Source organism: Lutra lutra, chromosome 1 (genome assembly GCF_902655055.1).
Source record: "Lutra lutra chromosome 1, mLutLut1.2, whole genome shotgun sequence".
Taxonomy (NCBI): Eukaryota; Metazoa; Chordata; class Mammalia; order Carnivora; family Mustelidae; genus Lutra; species Lutra lutra.
In genome coordinates this window covers 50,498,955-50,519,903 of record NC_062278.1, presented here as the reverse complement: position 1 = coordinate 50,519,903, position 20,949 = coordinate 50,498,955, and the positions used below count along the sequence as shown (strand labels likewise).

Here is a 20,949-nt window from a genome sequence, read left to right as displayed (position 1 = left end):
AAAGGTCCTCACCAGGAGAGTCAGGATGAGCCAAAGCTATTCTCTTGTTACTACTAGAAAAACAAACAGAAGCACAATAACTGTGACTATTGTGTAGTACGTCAATAATGTACTCAATAGAAACTGAAGTCTATTGAATAAGACACATTAGAGCCCAGGATAAGTAGATTCTCTAAAATAAATATCTCAATGTAGATATCCATTTAGGATAGAATTTTAAAATATTATCTAACAATATAGCATATACAACTCTAAAATATCCAAAAGTACCCTGAGTTCTTTTTAATATAACCTTTACATTTTTAATGTACAATCAAAAAATCTCAAAATTTTACAATTAAATCTGCAAGAAGAAAGCAATATATAGAATCTTTTAGTTTCTCTTTGACCACCCTCCCAGAAAATCACTGACAGCAGTTTGATAAATGTCCTTCTAGACCTTTTACTATGTTTTCAAATATACACAGAGTTTTTAATATCAAGCAGAACCTTAAGTTCTGCAACTTGCTGTTTTTCACTGAACAATGTTATTCTGGAGAACTTTTTACATCAGTCCATACTGCTACCTTATTCTTTTTAATTGTTCCAAAATGTTCCATGGTATTGTTATTCTATAATTTAACTACTCCCCTAATATTAGTAATTATAAAACCTTAGAAATCCTGCCTACTTGTGATCTCTGTCTGTCAAATAAATAAATTAAATATTAAAAAAAAATATAATAAAACCTTAGAAATCAATAACTATTTCTTAATCTTATGGATAAAATCCTATTATAGCAAGTTCTTTTATAAAAGTATTTCTAAGAAATTATCAAAGAAATGTTTGATGAGATAAAATAAAAGTAAAACTGATTGTCTGAACTGTCCCTGAAGTATGCTATTAGAGGATTTAAACTCTCAAGAAGTCATATACACATTTTAGGACATGCATATCAGAGCCATCATATACTATCTTAGTCACTTTTCATTCAAATATTCCAAGAGGTAAAACAAGATAGATGGCTAGAGAAAACTTTTAATTGAGTATTTTCTACCTCTTGGAAAGTTATAACATCCCTCAATTAGTCACTTTCCTTCACCTTTACAGTTCTTTATCTTTCTGGTCAAAATTATGACAATATTTTTCTTTAAATAAAATGTAACAAAATTCACTGTCCTAATCAGAGTTAGTGGCAAAGAACACATATTACATCCCTAACCTTGAGAAACTTCTAAATATGCCTGACCACTCTATGATTATCTCAATAAATCTAGAATTTTTCTTGGTTCACACATTAGGTAAATCAGCAGGAATGGGTTTACCTGGTTCCAAAGGAATCTGACAGCCTCTTCTTGTACAAATTTTTTAATACGTTCTTCATCTCTTTCTTTTCTTAATCTACAATAATTCAAAATCCATTAATGACAAAAGGAAGGTGCTTTGACTTGCGCCTATTGTTACAACTAACAGACACATGTACTGTATTAATAATCTAATAACTGCCCTTTCCACTTTTAGAATATCTAAGCTGAAACTTTAAACTATGACTCAATGTAGAAGCTAAATGGATGTAACTGAAATTCAGATTATGTTGATTCTACAAAGTATTGCCAATGATGAAAAATAAAATAAAATATTAAATGGCTCTTTATCGGGCCTTTATTTCCCAGCCAAAAACACCAAAGGCATAAGAGCCACAGAAAAGAGCAGCTGCTCAAAGGCTACAAAACATCAGAGGATTAGGATCACAGCTTGACAAGCCATCTTCTAAGAGACTAATAGGACTAATCCCATCAAACTTCAGTCCCCATTTGCCCAGGTCCCTGACATATTCCTTGCTATCATCAGAGGACCTCCCCATCCATCACTTCCCCTTATTCATTAAATATTCATCTGGGCTCACTGCTGCCCTCTCCATACTTAGGCCTGTCACCAACCCAAGGCTCCCTTAGTTCTCTGTTATCGTCCACAATGTCACCACCATTTTGTTCTACTTCTAACCCAATTCCCAAGTTTCTCCAGACCCCCAAGCTCTTCTCCTATGCCATCTGGGACCTCAGATTTTTAACTGGCAAACTCCCTTATTGTCTCAACCTCTACTGTGAAATCTTCTTTGACCAAATCAGACCTACTGCTGATAACACTGTAGCCCTCTCAAGTGGAAGCTATTCTGGGATACCTGGCTAGTTCGTTTGGTAAAGCATGTGACTCTTGATCTCAGGGTAGTGAGTTCAAGCCCCATGTTGAGCATGGAGCCTACTGGAGAAAAAAAAAAAAAAAGTGGAAGCTATTTTTTTTCATTCAAACATCAGGGTCAGAAGATTGCTTCTACTGTCAACTACTGTTCTTTTTGCCTTCCTCCTTGAAGAACTCCTGCCATCCAGCTAAATTTGTCCACTCTTTTTCAAGTACTAGCCTCTCAGAATCTGCCTGCAATCACTGAAATCTCAGCACCAGTCTCTTTCCACATCATACCTATTATCATTTCTGGAGATCTCTGTATTCACATGGATGCCCTCTCTAACAGTAATCCACCCTACACCATTCATCCTCAAAGTCTCTCTCTAGACCCAATCATTTTTTTTTATTTAAATTTTTTTCTTTTTTTTAAAGATTTTATTTATTTATTTGACAGAGAGAGCTCACAAGCAGACAGAAAGGTAGGCAGACAGAGAGAGGAGGGAAGCAGGGATGCTGAGCAGAGAGCCAGATGTGGGGCTCAATCCCAGGACCCTGGGATCATGACCTGAGCCAAAAGCAGAGGATTTAACCCACTGAGCTACCCAGATGCCCTAGACCCAATCATTTTTGACTGCACCATTTTCAAAAATGATTTCAAGCACCCACACAAACCACTAACCCCATCTTCCCAGTTCACTGGCTCTTGCGCCGCCCCCCCATGCAACAACCTAGACATCCAACCTTCATCCAGACCTCCAAACTAATGATCCCCGCCTCCTCCTGTGTCTCCTTTTACCTTCTTTAAATTCCAAGATCCACTATTATAATGGTTCCCTCCCAAATATCTTCAGCTCCTTTGCCCTTCCCTCTCTCCTCTACCATATTCACGTGGGAAAAAACCATTCCTGGCAGAACAAAATCAACCATGCCCAAATCAGAATAGAACACCTGAAAATTGCTAATGAAACTCATACAGCCTGACCTATTGTTCTGCATTTTAAGTTCTTCCTCACAGTAATAATCCTCCATTTTCCTTTTAAGTTCACTTTTAAGATGAATACCTCACACTTCACATCTCTTTTCTTAAATCTTCTACACCCTCAACCTTCTTATTTTCAAATGTTGACCATGTCTTCTGTATCACTGAAAAAAGAGAAGCATTCATAAAACAGAACTTCTGCTTCCCATTACTGGGTATTTACCCCAAAGATACAGATGTAGTGAAAAGAAGGGCCATCTGTACTCCAATGTTCATAGCAGCAATGGCCACGGTCGCCAAACTGTGGAAAGAACCAAGATGGCCTTCAACGGACAAATGGATAAGGAAGATGTGGTCCATATACACTACGGAGTATTATGCCTCCATCAGAAAGGATGAATACCCAACTTTTGTAGCAACATGGACGGGACTGGAAGAGATTATGCTGAGTGAAATAAGTCAAGCAGAGAGAGTCAATTATCATATGGTTTCACTTATTTGTGGAGCATAAGAAATAACATTGAGGACATGGGGAGATGGAGAGGAGAAGGGAGTTGAGGGAAATTGGAGGGGGAGATGAACCATGAGAGACTATGGACTCTGAAAAACAACCTGAAGGTTAAGGGGTGGGGGGTGGGAGGCTGGGGGAGCCTGGTGGTGGGTATTATGGAGGGCACATATTGCATGGAGCACTGGGTGTGGTGCATAAACAATGAATTCTGTTACACTGAAAAGAAATTAAATTTTTAAAAAGCGCTATCTTAAAAAAAAAGAATTTCTGCTTCCCTCCCACCCCATCAAACCTACCATCTTACCTGCTTCTGCTCCTGCACCTACCTCAGGCCACTCCCTCTCCTTGTGCACTGGATCCCTTCTTTCACCTTCTCAAGAACTTCAACCTTGCATTTCTCCTTTCTTTCCACTGCACTATCAGATTTTGCCTCTTTTTTGAATCATTCTATCAACACATAAACATGCTCTATATATCCCATCTTTAAAGAAGAATTTTCCTTAACTCCAGATTCTATTCCAGCAACATACCTCAAATGGGATCCCCCATAAAGGAACTGGCTACACTCACTCTTTACCTCTCATTCACAATTCAACCCATTCCAAACTGCCTGATTCCACTACATACTGAAGCCGCTCTTAGGAAATTCACTAGGCAAGAAAGGGTTAACTCAGCAGACTTGGGGTATTCTAACCCCACACATTCCAAAGAAAGGACTGGTGGGGAGATAATGTCCAAGTCCTTGGAATATCCTGCTTGATAAGAATATCTGTATATATGTGGGGTCTGGGTCCAAACCAGATAGTTAGGCTTACAGTGTGCTTTCAGGTGAATGAATACCTGTTTTGTTCACCTACAGTCCTGATAGAGACATGGTATCAGTCTGACCTTGGGTAGGAGCTAAGGTGTAAGTAGTTAAGGTTAGTCACACAGGCACTCAATGCCTACAAGACTGACACCCAATAAAAACCCTGTAGTCAGGGCTTCAGTGAGTTTCCCTGGTTGGCAATATTTCGTATGTGTTGTCACACATCAATGCCAAGAGACTCAGTCCTATCTATACAACTCCACTAGAAGAAGACAAGAAGCTTGTACCTGCTCTCCTAGACTCTGTCCTATGCACCTTTTTTCTTTGCTGACTTTAATCTGTATCCTTTCATTTGAACACACCATAGTCATTAACAGAATGGCTTCCCCGAGTTTTGTGAGTTCATTTAGCAAATCATCAAACCTGAGAATAGTCCCAGGGTCCCCCAGTACAGTCACCAATAACCTCCAGCTTCTAAATTAAACATATAATCCTCTGTTCTCCCTATGGCACCTCTCTTCTCTCCTAAAACATTTCCCTATCAAAGTTGTGACACACACCCTGTCTTCCTATAACACTGGCTGCCCCTTCCCAGTCTCTTTTACTGCTTCCTCCCCTTCCACTTGATAATATTAATAAATATTGCTTGTTGCAAAACTAATACTCAAAATAAATATATGAACTCCTAATTTTCCTGGTTAGCAGTCAGTAATGTCAGTCACAGAATTGAGGAATAATTCCTACCATTGTCCCAAACTTTTAGTCCCTTTTAAGTCCCCACTCCTTTCTTTAATTCTGTATCATCTACTGGGTTCCATGTAGACTTTCTCAGCTTCTCATTCCTATGCTTATTCCATTTTTCCTCATCTTCTGTACCTTCCTATGTTTAGGTTTATAAATACCTATAGGACAAACCATTGTTCAACATTTATTGCTGCACTGCATCAATGTACCAACAGCCATGCTAGCAATGGAGATACATACGGCAGTTCCTGTCCTCAAGATGCTTTCAGTATGTTATAGGAGACAAGGAAACCAAGAGTGGCAAGAGGGTATGAAGTGTCCTGACCACAACAGCAATGGCTCAGTGTTCTGAATCAACTCTAAGACTCTGACACTCCCAAATCAACAATACAGCACCTAAACAAGAAATTTTGACTTACCTCCTTATTTCATCAGTTAAGCAAACAATGTGTTCCTGCATTCTGCGCAGCCGAATTTCATGACGCACATCTTTAGCTTGGAGGTTGTAGTTCCTGGCATAAAAGCCCCGCCAATAGGCCTGAAGTTTCGTGGCTGCTTCATTAAATTTCTGAAGGGCAACTTTATCTTGTCCCAAAGCAACAAATCTCTGGGTTAAAACCCCACAGGGAAGTTTCTCTGAAGCTACAGTTTCTCCACTGCCTGGCTGTGTATGGAAGACACTGTGTCCAACTGACTCAGGAAAAGATGTAAGACCACAGGCGTCATCCTTCAAGACAGCACTAGTTACTGTTGGCTCCAGACAAGGTAAGAGCCCATCTTTCTCATTTACCTCTGCAGTGATGACACTTTCCTTCATTTGAACAGAATTCTCATTTGTAGTCCAAAACGCCTTTTCCTCTTCCTTATTAAAGTCCTGGTTTTCCAGCCCTTTCACAGATTCATCTGCAATACCATCATCTTCTAGGCCCAAGTTAATGCCTTGTAGCCTCAGCTCAACTGTAGGTGATACTGGAGAGAGTCCTGAAGCAACTGGCATAAAAGTGGACTCTGAAGAGAGAAGACTACAGTTTAACTTGTCCTCATCTGTCTGTATGTCTTCCAAATGCAGGTCATTTCGAGAATATCTTGTAGTGTGTACAGAGGCTGGAAAGTTATTCTTAACAGCATATAATTGATCATCGTTACTGTTAATCCCAACCCAAGAATTGACTTGGATGACAGGTTCTAGAAGAATCAACAAAGTATCATTGAAACCACTAAATATTTAAAAAGATTTTTAGTTGTATCTTTGTAATGAAATCTAACCCCTGAAATATAGTACAATATGATTAAATGCTTTGGTGATTTCCTCCAATATGCCTAAAACATCAAACAAAAGACTTCTGTTTTTAATTATATCAATTCTTTTTTTTCTTTTTTAAAGATCTTTACTTATTTATTTGACAGAGAGAGAGAGATCACAAGTAGGCAGAGAGGCAGGCAGAGAGAGGGGGGAAGCAGGCTCCCTGCTGAGCAGAGAGCCCGATGCGGGGCTCGATCCCAGGACCCTAAGACCAAGACCTGAGCCAAAGGCAGAGGCTTAACCCACTGAGCCACCCAGGCACCCCCAAACCAAAGACTTTTAAGAAAATGAATTCTTGCAATAATCATTAGAATATCAAAGTATCAAGTCAATATAAAAGGCAGCAACTCTCTGAATATTTTTTAAACATTAGAAATAAAGCACAGTGAAGGAAACAATCAACAAAATGGAAAGGCATAGGAAAAGATATTCGCAAATGACATATCTAATAAAGGGTTAGTATCCAAAACATTTAAAGAATTGATATAACTCAACACCCAAAAAACAAATAAGCCGATCAAAAATCAGAAGACATGAACAGACATTTCTCCAAAGAAGACAACACAGATGGCCAACAGACGCATGGAAAGATGCTCAACATCACCCACCATCAGGGAAATGTAAATCAAAACTACAATGAGATATCACCTCACACCTGTCAGAATGGCTAAAATCAGAAACACAAGAAACAACAACTGATGACAAGGATGCGGCGAAAAAGGAACCCTTGTGCACCGTTGGCAGGGATGCAAACTGGTGCAGCCACTGTGGAAAACAGGATGGAGGTTTCTCAAAAAGTTAAAAACAGAACTACCCTATGATCCAGTAATCGCACTATTAGATATTTACCCAAAAAATACAAAAACACTAATTCAAAAGGATACATGCACCCCTCTGTTTACTGCAGCATTATTTACAATTGCCAAATTATGTAAGCAGCCCAAGTGTCCATCAATAGATAAATGGATAAAGAAGATGTGAGATATTTATACACACACACACACACACACACACACACACACACACACACACAATGGATTAATATTCAACCATCATAAGGAATGAAATTTTGCCATCTGCAACAACACGGATGGATCTAGAGAGTACACTGCTAAGTGAAATAAGTTAGTCAGAGAAAGACAAATACCATAAACCACTCATAGGTGGAATTTAATAAAAAAAACAGATGAGCAAAGGAAAAAAGAGAAAGAGACCAACCAAGAAACAGACTCAACCACAGAAAACAAACTGACGGTTACCAGAGGAGAGGTAGATGGAGGGATGGGTGAAATAGATGATGGAATTAAGAAGGGCACTTATCAAGATGGACATTGAGCAATGTATGGAATTGTTTAATCACTATATTGTACATCTGAAACTAATATAACTGTATATTAACTATATTAGAATTAAAATAAAAAACTTAAAAAAATAATTATTATTGGGTGTTGGGGGCAGGTCAGAACTACGGAATGCTTTGGCCCTGGGCTGTGGGTGAGCATGGGTGAGCCCGAGGTGTGGCCCTCCGTCCTGAGGCAGTACTGGTGGCTCCTGGATGCTCCTCCCCATTTTCTTTCCTTTACCTCGTCTTCCCAGTGTGATTTTCTTGAAAAAGCATTTGACAAAGTACAGCATCCTTTCCTGATCAAAACTCTTCAAAGTGTAGGGATAGAGGGTACATACCTCAATATCATCAAAGCCATCTATGAAAAACCCACCATGAGTATCATTCTCAATGGAGAAAAACTAAGAGCTTTTCTGCTAAGGTCAGGAACACAGCAGGGATGTCCATTATCACCACTGTTATTCAACATAGTACTAGAAGTCCTAGCCTCAGCAATCAGACAACAAAAAGAAATTAAAGGCATCCAAATTGGCAAAGAAGAAGTCAAACTATCACTCTTTGCAGATGATATGATACTCTATGTGGAAAACCGTAAAGACTCCACTCTAAATCTGTACAGGAATTCAGTAAAGTGTCAGGATATAAAATCAATGCACAAAACTCAGTTGCATTTCTTTACACCAACAACAAGACAGAAGAAAAAGAAATTAAGGAGTCAATCCCATTGACAAGTGCACCCAAAACCATAATATACGTAAGAATAAATCTAACCAAAGAGGCAAAGAATCTGTACTCAGAAAACTATAAGGCACTTATGAAAGAAATTGAGGAGGACACAAAGAAATGGAAAAACTTTCCATGCTCATGCATTGGAAGAACAAATATAGTGAAAATGTCTATGCTACCTAAAGCAATCTACACATTTAATGCAATCCCTATCAAAATCCCATCCATTTTTTTCCAAGAAATGGAACAAATTACCCTAAAATTTGTATGGGACCAGAAAAGACCTCAAATAACTAGAGGAATATTGAAAAAGAAAGCCAAAGTTGGGGGCATCACAATTCCAGACTCTAAGCTCTATTACAAAGGAGTCATCAAGACACTATGGTACTGACACAAAAACAGACACATAGATCGATGGAACAGAACAGAGAGCCTAGAAATAGACCCTCACCTCTATGGTCAACTAATCTTTGACAAAGCAGGAAAGAATGTTCAATGGAAAAAAGACAGTCTCTTCAACAAATGATGTTGGAAAAATTGGACAGCCACAAGCAGAAAAATGAAACTGGACCATTTCCTTACACCACACACAAAAATAGACTCAAAATGGATGAAGGACCTCAACGTGAGAAAGGAATCCATCAAAATCCTTGAGGAGAACACAGGCAGCAGCCTCTTCGACCTCAGCCGCAGTAACTTCTTCCTAGGAATATCGCCAAAGGCAAGGGAAGCAAGGGCAAAAATGAACTATTGGGACTTTGTCAAGATCAGAAGCTTTTGCACAGCAAAGGAAACAGTTAACAAAACCAAAAGACAACTGACAGAATGGGAGAAGATATTTGCAAATGACATATCAGATAAAGAGCTAGTATCCAAAATCTATAAAGAGCTTATCAAACTCAACACCCAAAGAACAAATAATCTAATCAAGAAATGGGCATAAGACATGAACAGACATTTCTGCAAAGACATCCAAATGGCCAACAGACACATGAAAAAGTGCTCCACATCACTCGGCATCAGGGAAATACAAATCAAAACCACAATGAGATACCACCTCACACCAGTCAGAGTGGCTAAAATTAACAAGTCAGGAAATGACAGATGCTGGTGAAGATGCGGAGAAAGGGGATCCGTCCTACACTGTTGGTGGGAATGCAAGCTGGTGCAGCCACTCTGGAAAACAGCATGGAGGTTCCTCAAAAAGTTGAACATAGAGCTACTCTATGACTCAGCAATTGCACTACTGGTATTTACCCTAAAGATACAAATGTAGTGATCCGAAGGGGCACGTGCACCCGAATGTTTATAGCAACGATGTCCGCAATAGCCAAACTACGGAAAGAACCTAGATGTCCATCAACAGATGAATGGATAAAGAAGATGTGGTATATATACACAATGGAATACTATGCAGCCATCAAAAGAAATGAAATCTTGCCATTTGCAATGACATGGATGGAACTAGAGGGTATCATGCTTAGCGAAATAAGTCAATCAGAGAAAGACAATTATCATATGCTCTCCCTGATATGAGGAAGAGGCAACGTGGGGAGTTTGGGAGGTAGGAAAAGAATAAATGAAACAAGATGGGATCAGGAGGGAGACAAACCATAAGAGACTCTTAATCTCACAAAACAAACTGAGGGTTGCCGGGGGGAGGGGGGTAGGGAGAGAGTGGTAGAGTTATGGACATTGGGGAAGGTATGTGCTATGAAGTATGTAAACCTGGCGATTCACAGACCTGTACCCCTGGGGCTAATAATACATTATATGTTAATTTTTTAATCTCAAAAAAATATATATTATTGTGACAAAAATAGTAAAAATTAACACTTTAAAATATAGTAATTTTACATGTGTGTCTGTATATATACATACATAAAATATAAGACCTAAATGTTCACTTAAGTCAACAAACGAAAAATTATGAAAATATGTATTTATTTCCCTTTTATGGTACTGAACAGATGGAACAACTTGGAGAAAAGGGACCATAGGTCGATCAATTTCATACCGCTTTCCTGGACTATCTGGCCATCTTGAACAGGGCTTGAATGCTCAGGTACAAGGGGTGCTTTTGTTTCAACAGGAGCAAGAGAGGCTAGCTCTTCACTTTGGCTTTGGTTCATCAATTGTCTCTGGTGAAACCTAAAAATTAGTAACATCTGATGTGACTTAACACAAACCACAAAAAGAAAGTTTTCCTGCTTCTTACATAATCCTGTCAAAGAGATAGAGATTTAAGTTTTCAAAGTAGGTATCTTTTATCACAACCAAATTACAAAGTCAAGTTTGAAAGTATTGGATAGAAAGGTTAAACCACAATCACATAGACAGCCTCATAGTCACACACATGCACAAACACTCAAAGGCAGGCTCTCTGATAAAGAAGTGACTAGTACACGCTTCTAGCTTCACTTCTTAATGTTAGTATTAAAGAACCCATATGAAACACCTACGTTAAAGGACAAATATATTTTTAAAAAACCCCAGTCTCCACACTGCTCAGCTCTCCCCACTCAGGAAATGACTAACAACGCACCTGCTGTAGAGCAGGCTGGACGGCACTGCACAGTTTAGTTCCCCTGCATGACTGCTGCAGTGACAAGGAGCCTGAGTGCCCAGAAATGTGGGTCACAGCACTTGCCCCAGTCCTACTAACCATGCAGGAAAGACTGAGAGATAGTTCCACTTGTGAATTATCAGGTGCTACAAATAAAGGGGCTTACCTCTGTTTGCTCAGAATCTTCTCTAGTTTGGCATCCTCTGCAGTTTGAAGACCCAGTGTGGAAGTTAGAGGACAGACAGTAGCCAGATACTGCACAAGCTGGATATGCTGGCCTGGCCGATATGCTCTCCCCTTGCCTTGACTGTAGAGCCATTCAGCTTTCAAACTGGAAGTGGGAAACAAACAATAGATGATATGACACCAGCATAGATACATTTTGAAGCAACAATGATCTTCCTTCTTAACTTACAGCATCACTGGATGATTTTCATAAATAAAATTCAGTTAAGTTTTTTTTTTTTTTTTCTTCTTAATCTTTCCTTCTGATTCACTCCCTTTACTCTTCTAATGTTTTAAATCTCTGTCCTTGCTTAGGGGCACTTCCACAGAGTTGCGCTCACAGCTCCAAATATCTTTAAATTATTTTCATAGGTTTTATTTATTTATTTGACAGAGAGAGAGATCATAAGTAGGCAGAGAGTCAGGCAGAGAGTGGGAGGAGAAGCAGGCTCCCTGCTGAGCAGAGAGCCCGATGCGGGGCTCGATCCCAGGACCCAGAGATCATGACCTGAGCCGAAGGCAGCAGCTTAATCCACTGAGCCACCCAGGCGCCCCTTTAAATTATTTTCAAAAAAGCAATGAGTATTCCCTCTATTCACCATCAAACTAAAGTATGTAAATATATCAATTACATTTAAATCCATTAATTCATAATGACAGTAAAAAAAAAAAGCTAATTGGTCACAGCTAGAGGATGCTAGTGAACCATCAACTCATTACTTTTAAAAACTGGTTAAATAAAGAGTAAGAATTCAATATCAATAATTCTATCTTTCCTATACAATCCATACCAGGAAGGACCAAATAGTTACTCCATAGATGTATTCCAGCTAATAAAATGAATGGATTAAAATCTCACCATTTCTCTTGGAACACTGAAAAAATAAAATTAAGTTAAAAAATTTAAAAATTTAAAAAATAAAATCTCACCATTTTGAAGCTCTCAGTGAATGAATTAATAGTTTTAGGCATTGATCATTAATAGCTACTAATAACATGAAGGACAACCAAACACTGTGTGTGTGTGTGTGTGTGTCTTGACAGAACCCAAAGTGGTCCTCTCCACTAAAAAGCCTAAATCTGATGAAACCTCCACATCCTCCTACCAATTTACAGGAAATATAAGAAGGGACACAGGGATTTAGTCAGCAATATAGGTACAGTGGGAAACTCTACAGGACATATAATCTCATTTTTTTCAACAACAACCAAAAAAGAGAAAAGAAAGCAAAGAAAATGAAAGAGAAGAAACCTATAAATTAACAGAGATTTAAAAGCATCATCTTGGACACCCAGCCAAGCTCTGTGTGATCTTACCACAGCACATGAGAACCACCGAATACGCATGGCCAACCCATGGAGCATTCAATAACAAATCAAAGTTTTAAATCACTAAAAAAGCAAGAAATTTAAAAGATACATCAACCAAATCCAACGGGGAGCCTTATTTGGATCCTGTTTCCAAAAAAACCATTTAAAAACTGCATTTATGAGGACTTTTAGAAACATAAGCACTGAACTAATAATACCTGATATTACTAAGGAATTGTGAAATTTTTAAGATGTGATAATAGTATTATAGTTATTTCATTAAGAGCCTTTATCCTTTATTTATTTATTTATTTACTTACTTTTTTTTTTTAAGCGGGGAAGCAGGCTCCCTGCCCAGCAGAGAGCCCGATGGAGGGCTCAATCCCAGGACCCTGGGATCATGACCTATGCCAAAGGCAGAGGCTCTAACCCACTAAGCCACCCAGGCGCTCCAATATTTTATTTATTTATTTAACACAGAGAGAGAGAGAGAGCACATGCAAGGGGAGCAGCAGAGGGAGAGGGAGAAGCAGGCTCCCCACTGACCAGGGAGCCCAATGCGGGACTCAATCCCAGGACCCTGGTATCATGACTTGAGCCGAAAGCAAAAGCTTAACCATCTGAGCCACCCAGGTGCCCCCAGAGCCTTCATCTTTTAGAGATATATGCTAAAATATTCACAGTTGAAATTACATGTACTTTGAGATTTGCTTGAAAATAATATAGGAGAACAGGGAATGGATAAAGGTATAGACGACAAGGTTGGCCGTGAGCTGTCAACTGTTGAAGTTGGATGATGGACTCATGGGAGGTCATTATACTACTGTTTACTTTTACATATTTATTTTAATTTTTTAAATTAACATACCATTGCTTCAATTTCACCACTTTTTTTAAATTTTTTTAAGGATTTTATTTATTTATTTGACAGAGAGAGAGAGAGATCACAAGTCAGCAGAGCAGGAGGCAGGAAGTGAGGAAGCAGGCTTCCTGCTAAGCAGAGAGCCTGATGCGGGGCTCTAGCCCAGGACCCTGAGATCATGACCTGAGCTGAAGGCAGAGGCTTAACCCACTGAGCCACCCAGGCACCCATTCACTTTCACCATTCTTAGATCTACCCCTCAACCTAAAGTTGAGGTTGGATCATTTTGGTATGGTTTATTGTTATAGCATTAACTTGGCATTAAATAGTTTCGAAATCACTTTCAATCCACAACCATTTACTTGGACCTTGATATTAAGGTATCCACATCATACAAACTACACAGTCCAAAACTGTCAAGCCACCCAAGTTCTATTATAGACTGAAATGAAACTGGCCTTTGATAACTGGTTAAATCATGCAAAAGAGTCATGGTACAAATAAAATAAAATGAGATTAGTTTTCTGTGATTTGCCATCATCACAAGAAAGGAAAAGCTGTTTTCTAACAATGAGATATGAGGTATGCCTAACTGATTAACTGAACTCACAGAATCCTAATCTTAGTCTAAAGATAAAAATTTTATTCTACCTAATAAAAGTAATTCAAAGTATTTCTTCCACTAATGAGTCTATGTATTAAATAAAGATCAGGGCACCTGGGTGGCTCAGTTAAGCATCCAACCCTTGATTTCAGCTCAAGGTCATGGGATCAAGCCCTGAGTCAGGCTTTGCACTGGGCATGGAGCCTGCTCTCTCCCTCTCCCTGTACACCTCCCTCTACCTGCACTCACTGGCTTTGATGCTCGCTTAAAAAAAAAAAACAAAAAAAACCCACTCAGAATGTGGATATCTGCTCTAAATTTCTATAAGTTCTCCTACCAAGCAAATGGCTTGTTGAACAATGTTCCCAAAAAAGGTCCATGCGAGTAAAGGATAATCACCAACTTTAATGTTAGCCAGCAAGCAAAATTTCCAAGTTATAGATCATTTGTAGTTGGGAAGGAAAGAAAAGCGAAAATAAGGAGAGGAACAAAGTTCTGACTTGAATATTCAGTTTTAAGTGTGTGAGGAAAATCACAATCTGCAGAGCATCAACTACTGTAACATCTGTTTCTCTGGTTTTGCTTATCATTCATCAATAAACATAACATTACACAAGTTTATTAATCCATAAAATATTCTCCTAGGATAAAACAATCTCCTTGCCCATTAAAACATCATTGATAATTCAAAGAAAAAATTAAAATTCATTCAGCTCTAACATATTAATTTCAAACCACTGGAATATGATTCTTCTCTTGAAATTGAAGGAAAAATTTACATAACGTAACATAAGTAACAACTATTAGGAGAGAAAATTTAAAACAATCTGTTCTTGGGGCACCTGAGTGGCTCAATCAGTCAAGCATCTGACTTGATTTTGGGGCAGGTCATGATCTCAGGTTCTTCAGATCAAGCCCTACGTTGGGCTCTAAGGTTTGAGACTCTCTCCCACTCCTGCCCCACCCTCTGCCCACACTCACTATCTCTCACTAAAATAAATAATATCTTTTTTAAAGGTTTGAGTTTTAAAAACTAGAACAAGATAATCTGCTTTCTCATTTAAAAAAAAAAAAAAGAGTATTATGGGGCGCCTGGGTAGCTCAGGGGGATAAGTCTCAGCCTTCGGCTCAGGTCACGATCTCAGGGTCCTGGGATCGAGCCCCAAGTAGGACTCTCTGCTCAAGGGGAAGCCTGCTTCCCCTCTCTTCCTGCCTCTCTGCCTACTTGTGATTCCTGTCAAATAAATAAATAAAATCTTTAAAAAAAAAAAAAAGGAGTATTAGATGAAATGATACCTGGTATTTGCTTTAAAAATACTCCAACACCTGGGTGGCTCAGCTGGTTAAGCAACTGCCTTTGGCTCAAGTCATAATCTCAGTGTCCTCGGATGGAGGACTGAGCCCCATGTCGGGTTCCTTGCTCAGCAGGTGTCCTTCTCCCTCTCACTCTGCCTCTCCCCTCTACTCGTGTTCTCTCTTGCACTCTCTCTCAAATAAATAAATGTTAAAAATACATATAAATAAATAAATAAATAAAGTCAACCAAAAATGTGGGGATCCATAAAACAAGACTGGCTAAGTTGGTAATTGTTGAAGTGGCATGGTGGGTATTTAGGTGTTCATTATGGTACTCTTCTCCATTTCTGTATGTATTTTTAAATCCTTTCAAAAAAGAAACATCTTCCAAGTTCTGCTCCCTAAATTCTCATCTCCAACTAAACAACAGAGGTGTAGCTTGGGCCTAAGTCCTGGAAATAGTCAGAGATGGAAACAAATTCAGAAAGAACTCCAAATACTGAGGTGCTACACAAGGGTGTGGTCTTTCCACAGGTATGCCTCTATCTGAGATAGCACTCAGCCATAGCATCAACAGGGTGAGTGAATGCTCAAATTATCTTTCCAGTGACACACATACTCAAAATCTGGCTACCTGAAGTCATCAAAGCACCCAGGATACTTTTCATGGTGCCTGGCTGGCTTAGTCATAATGAAGAAAATGTTTAATCTAGATGTTCCCTGCTAATAACAGGCTGGGTAGAAACAAAAAACTGGAAATTCCTTTCTATCCTTCAGGAATTTCCAAGGTTGACCAGGAAAATGTTCTGAATACTGCTCAGGCAGTGAATTTTAATAACAAGAGCTCTCCCTTAGAATACTTCCAGAGTTGTTTTATTTTTTTTTCCCAGATTATTTATTTATTTATTTATTTGACAGACAGAGATCACAAGTAAGCAGAGAAGCAGACAGAGAGAGAGGGAAGCAGAAGGAGAGGGAGAGAATCTCAAGCAGGCTCCACGCTCAGTGCAGAACCCAACACGGGGCCTGAACCCACATCCCTGAGATCATGACCTGATCCAAAAACCAAGAGTCAGATGCTTAACGAGCTAAGCCACTGAGGCACCCCGAGTCGTATTACTAATACTGCCCTTATATATAAGATGGATTAGAAGCTTTTGTCGGATTGATCTAAGACCCTAGGCAGCATCCATAATATATTTTTTTAATTAACATACAATATGTTATTTGTTTCAGGGGTACAGGTCTGTGATTCATCAGTCTTACACAATTCACAGCACTTACCATAGCACATACCCTCCCCAATGTCCATCACCCTGCCACCCCACCCCTCCCACCCCCCTCCACTCGAGTATAATATAATTTCTATAGAAAATGCTCTAAGCCCCACAAACAATCGATAAACAAAAGAACTCTCAGAAATCAAATTGTTTTATGTTGGGCTTTAGGTTAAACTCACTGGCCCGAACCTCTCAGACTGATATTTCTTTTCCTTTCTTAAAAGGACAGAAAATCCTAAATGACAAGCATATAGTTTGCTATATGATTGCACTAATGATCTTAATTTCTAAATGCACATTTTTAAAAAAGATTTTATTTATTTATTTGACAGACAGAGAGAGATCACAAGTAGGCAGAGAGGCAGGCAGAGAGAGAGGAGGAAGCAGGCTCCCTGCTGAGCAGAGAGCCCGATGCAGGGCTCGATCCCAGGACCCTGGGATCATGACCTGAGCTGAAGGCAGAGGCTTTAACCCACTGAGCCACCCAGGCGCCCCTCTAAATGCACATTTTAAGAAATAGTTTAGTAATCTGTAGTAAGCTAGAAATGGTCTTTTCTTTTCCATCATAAGTGTGACATTAAAGAGGTCGTATTCACCTTTCCTTCTGAGAAATCACGTAACCATCTAGGACTCTGAGGTTTAAGCACCAGCTGACAATGTATGGCCGATAGTCAAATCCTGGAATGGATGGTGTTGCCATCACACAAGGATTGTTCATGATGGATAACTGTTCCAATTCAGTTAAGGATGCCAAGAAAGAGATCTGGAATAAAGGATATCTTTGTTGAATGAAATGGACTATTTAGTATTAAGCACAGGGCTTGCTTTGAGTACACATCTTTGGCAGTTTGAGAATGTAACAATTTCCCTCTTGTTCTGAAAGGCAACACATAACACTCTTAACATTATCCACCGACTTCCAAAATTCCATCAACATGGCCATCTGTCGTTGCAGCACAAAATACCTTACAAAGTACCAGCACTGTTTCCTAACAGAAAAAATCCTATTTTGAAAACATAATAGCAGCGAGAGAAAGGTGCACAGTATCCCTTTCTGATCCTTTTAATGTAGATATAACTCTACCACAAATCAGTTCCAAATGGAGTAACAGTTGCAGCACTACAAAGGAAACTGAGTCTTAATGACCCACTGACATTAGGAAAAAGTAGAAAGAAAAAATAACAATCATCTTGAGTCAAGTGTTTCATCTTTTTGGCACTGTCTTCCAAGATGCTGAGTTTACAAGTGAGCTCACAACTTTCTCCTGAGTTTTTTCCGTACTTTGCAGCTTCCTGGATCCCACAGAATACCCTCAAATTTTACCTCATTTAAGTCCCGAATTTCATTTTCTGCCAAGGAAAGTATAGCAAGACTTCTGGGTAGATAAGCAGGTGCCATTCTAAGAGAGGTGATGATGTTTCCATGTAAAAGCAGGGTCTTGAAAGTAAAAACAGGATGAATTACAAATGAAAAGATTACTATTTATCTACTTTGACATAACCAAATGGTGCAGATAAAAATAAAGGAACCTATTTTATTATACTTTTCTTCACTTACAGCAAAGACTATTAATACTATAAGGGTCCTAGGTGGTATTCTGATCCAACTCATGTTGGATCAGATCATCCAATTCATGTCCACATTCTAAGCTCAAGAAAGTTTAAAGATTTGTCCAAGAACACATGCTTGGTATTGTAACAAGCATTTTTTGAGATTTAAATTATTAAAACTTGAGCAATTTCCAACATATTGTTCATTTCCTTTTAAAACATTAAAATAGGGCACCTGGGTGGCTCAGTGGGTTAAAGCCTCTGCCTTCGGCTCAGGTCATGATCCCAGGGTCCTGGGATCGAGCCCCACATCGGGCTCCCTGCTCAGCAGGGAGCCTGCCTCCTCCTCTCTCTCTGCCTGTTTGTGATCTCTGTCTGTCAAATAAATAAAATCTTTAAAAAAAAAAAAAAAAGAAAAAAAAACATTAAAATAGCAGTTGCCTGGGTGGCTCAGTTGGTTAAGTGTCTGGCTTGGGCTCAGGTCATGATTCCAGGGTCCTGGGATTGAGTCCCACATTGGACTCTCTGCTCAGCAGGGAGCCTGCTTCCCCCTCTCCCTCTGCTGTTCTCTCTCCCTCTGATAAATAAATAAAATCTTTTTTTAAAAAGTCAAAATAGGGGCGCGTGGGTGGCTCAGTCGTCAGGCATCTGCCTTTGGCTCAGGACCTGATCCCAGGGTCCTGGATCGAGTCCCGCATCGGCTCCCTGCTCAGCAGAAGCCTGCTTCTCTCTCTCCCACTTCCCCAGCTTATGTTCCCTCTCTCACTGTGTCTGTCAAATAAATTACTAAATTTTTTTTTTAAAGTCAAAATAGGGGTGCTTGGTTGGCTCGGTCAGTACAACATGTGACTCTTGATTTCAGGGTTGTGACTTCTAGCCCCATGTTGGGTGGAGATTACTTAAAAATAAAATCTTAAAAAAAAAAAAAAAAAACCAAGGGGCACTTGGATAGCTCAAATGGTAAACTGTCTGACTCTTGATTTCGGCTCAGGTCATGAACTTAGTGTCGCGAGATCAAGCCCCACGATGGGCTCTGCACTGGGTGTGGAGCCTGCTTAAGAGTCTCTCTCTCCCTCTCCCTCTCCCCCTCTTCCTCACAGGCTCTCTCTCTTAAAAAAAAAGTAATCAATCAAAATAAAGGGTAAGGAAAGTGAAAGAAAACATTCATTAAAACAATCACATATAGGGGTGCCAGGTGGCTCAGTCAATTAAGCATCGGCCTTCGGCTCAGGTCATGATTCCAGGGTCCTGGGATCAAGCCCCTTATCAGGTTCCCTGCTCAGCAGGAAGCCGGCTTCTCCCTCTCCCTCTGTCTGCTGCTTCCCCTATTTGTGCTCTCTTTCTTTCTGTCAAATAAATAAATAAAAGCTTAAAAAAAAAAAGATATAAAGCAAATTTTCCAAGATAAAGAGGTAACCCACAACTTGTAATTTATAACTGCATTCTCTTGAAAACTAAAAACTTAAGGAAGGAACAATATGTTACTTGCAGATGAAGCTAACTCAAATTAAGTCAGCAACAATGAAGAATAACTGAAGGCTTTGAAACCCAGGATTCTGATAAAATAATCTTTCCAGAAAAAAAAAGTCCTTAGTTCATCCGAATTTTCTCTATCTGGACACACCAAATTGTTTAGAGTAATTGTTGCTAAAAATGATTTATGCTAAAAATGTGGGCAAAGTTGCTCTAATAATACTGCTTCTAAGGTTTAATGAGTTTATCTGATGCTAATAATATCCAATGGTCCAAAAATATGAAAAAAGCCTGTATGTTTTTGAAACTGTAATTGCAACTGTTACTTATTTCGACTGCATGATAAATTCCTCTCCATAAAAAGTACTATATGCTACAGGTTTACTTTTTAAATCAAAGTTACTTTTTTTTTTTTTTTAAAGATTTTTATTTATTTATTTGACAGATCACAAGTAGGCAGAGAGGCAGGCAGAGAGAGAGAGAGAGAGAGAGAGAGAGGAGGAGGCAGGCTCCCTGCTGAGCAGAGAGCCCGACGCGGGACTCGATCCCAGGACCCTGAGATCATGACCTGAGCCGAAGGCAGAGGCTTTAACCACTGAGCCACCCAGGCGCCCCTCAAAGTTACTTTTGATAATGTAGTAATAACCATTACTCAAAAAACAGGATTCTCAAGTGTCAAAAAGAAAGAATCAAATTCAGACTCAAATGATTACTCTCAATCTTACCAAAATGTTACATATTATATAGCTAAAGCTATTAGTATTGGCTGATTAGGCATAAAGGGGATTTCTTTATGTTCATAGGATGACAAATAAGAATTAACCTTAACTACAATGACCAGTTTTAGTTAAAATAAATCAATTATAAAAATAAATAAAAAAATTACAGAAACTAAAAATAAAGGATTGCATACTTAATTTCTAGTGCTCTAATAGAAATTTTATCATAATGTATACAACCTGTTCTTCATACAGAGTAGGCCGATTTTAGGCCAATCAGATCACTTTCTTTTGGTATATTAGGATAAAATGTCAGAAATGATATGAAAATGTCAGAAATGATACACTTACCTTCAGTGATACCAATTTAGATAGATCACCTATCTGGGGTATGTTATTGTCTGATAAATCAAGGTGTTGTAGAGCTGCGCAGCTACTCATTTGTTCCATGGCCTATCACAAGAAAAGCATCACACTAGTTCA

The 20,949-nt window shown here is 39.0% G+C and overlaps 1 protein-coding gene across 3 annotated transcripts in view; it reads right to left on the bottom strand.

Annotated features, from left to right (window-relative positions):
• The window catches only part of CEP97 (centrosomal protein 97), a 47,987-nt gene that overhangs the window by 3,809 nt on the left and 23,229 nt on the right, over positions 1-20,949 (bottom strand). For 2 of the 3 annotated variants that reach the window (XM_047723442.1, XM_047723452.1), the window contains 7 exons: positions 20,818-20,919; positions 18,048-18,161; positions 17,320-17,486; positions 11,312-11,476; positions 10,597-10,730; positions 5,625-6,390; positions 1,305-1,380 (listed from right to left, as the gene is read on the bottom strand). In XM_047723442.1, the coding sequence (XP_047579398.1) occupies positions 1,305-1,380; positions 5,625-6,390; positions 10,597-10,730; positions 11,312-11,476; positions 17,320-17,486; positions 18,048-18,161; positions 20,818-20,919 (1,524 nt within the window). The remainder of the gene's footprint in view (positions 1-1,304; positions 1,381-5,624; positions 6,391-10,596; positions 10,731-11,311; positions 11,477-17,319; positions 17,487-18,047; positions 18,162-20,817; positions 20,920-20,949) is intronic. The other variant, XM_047723462.1, reaches the window with a different exon arrangement.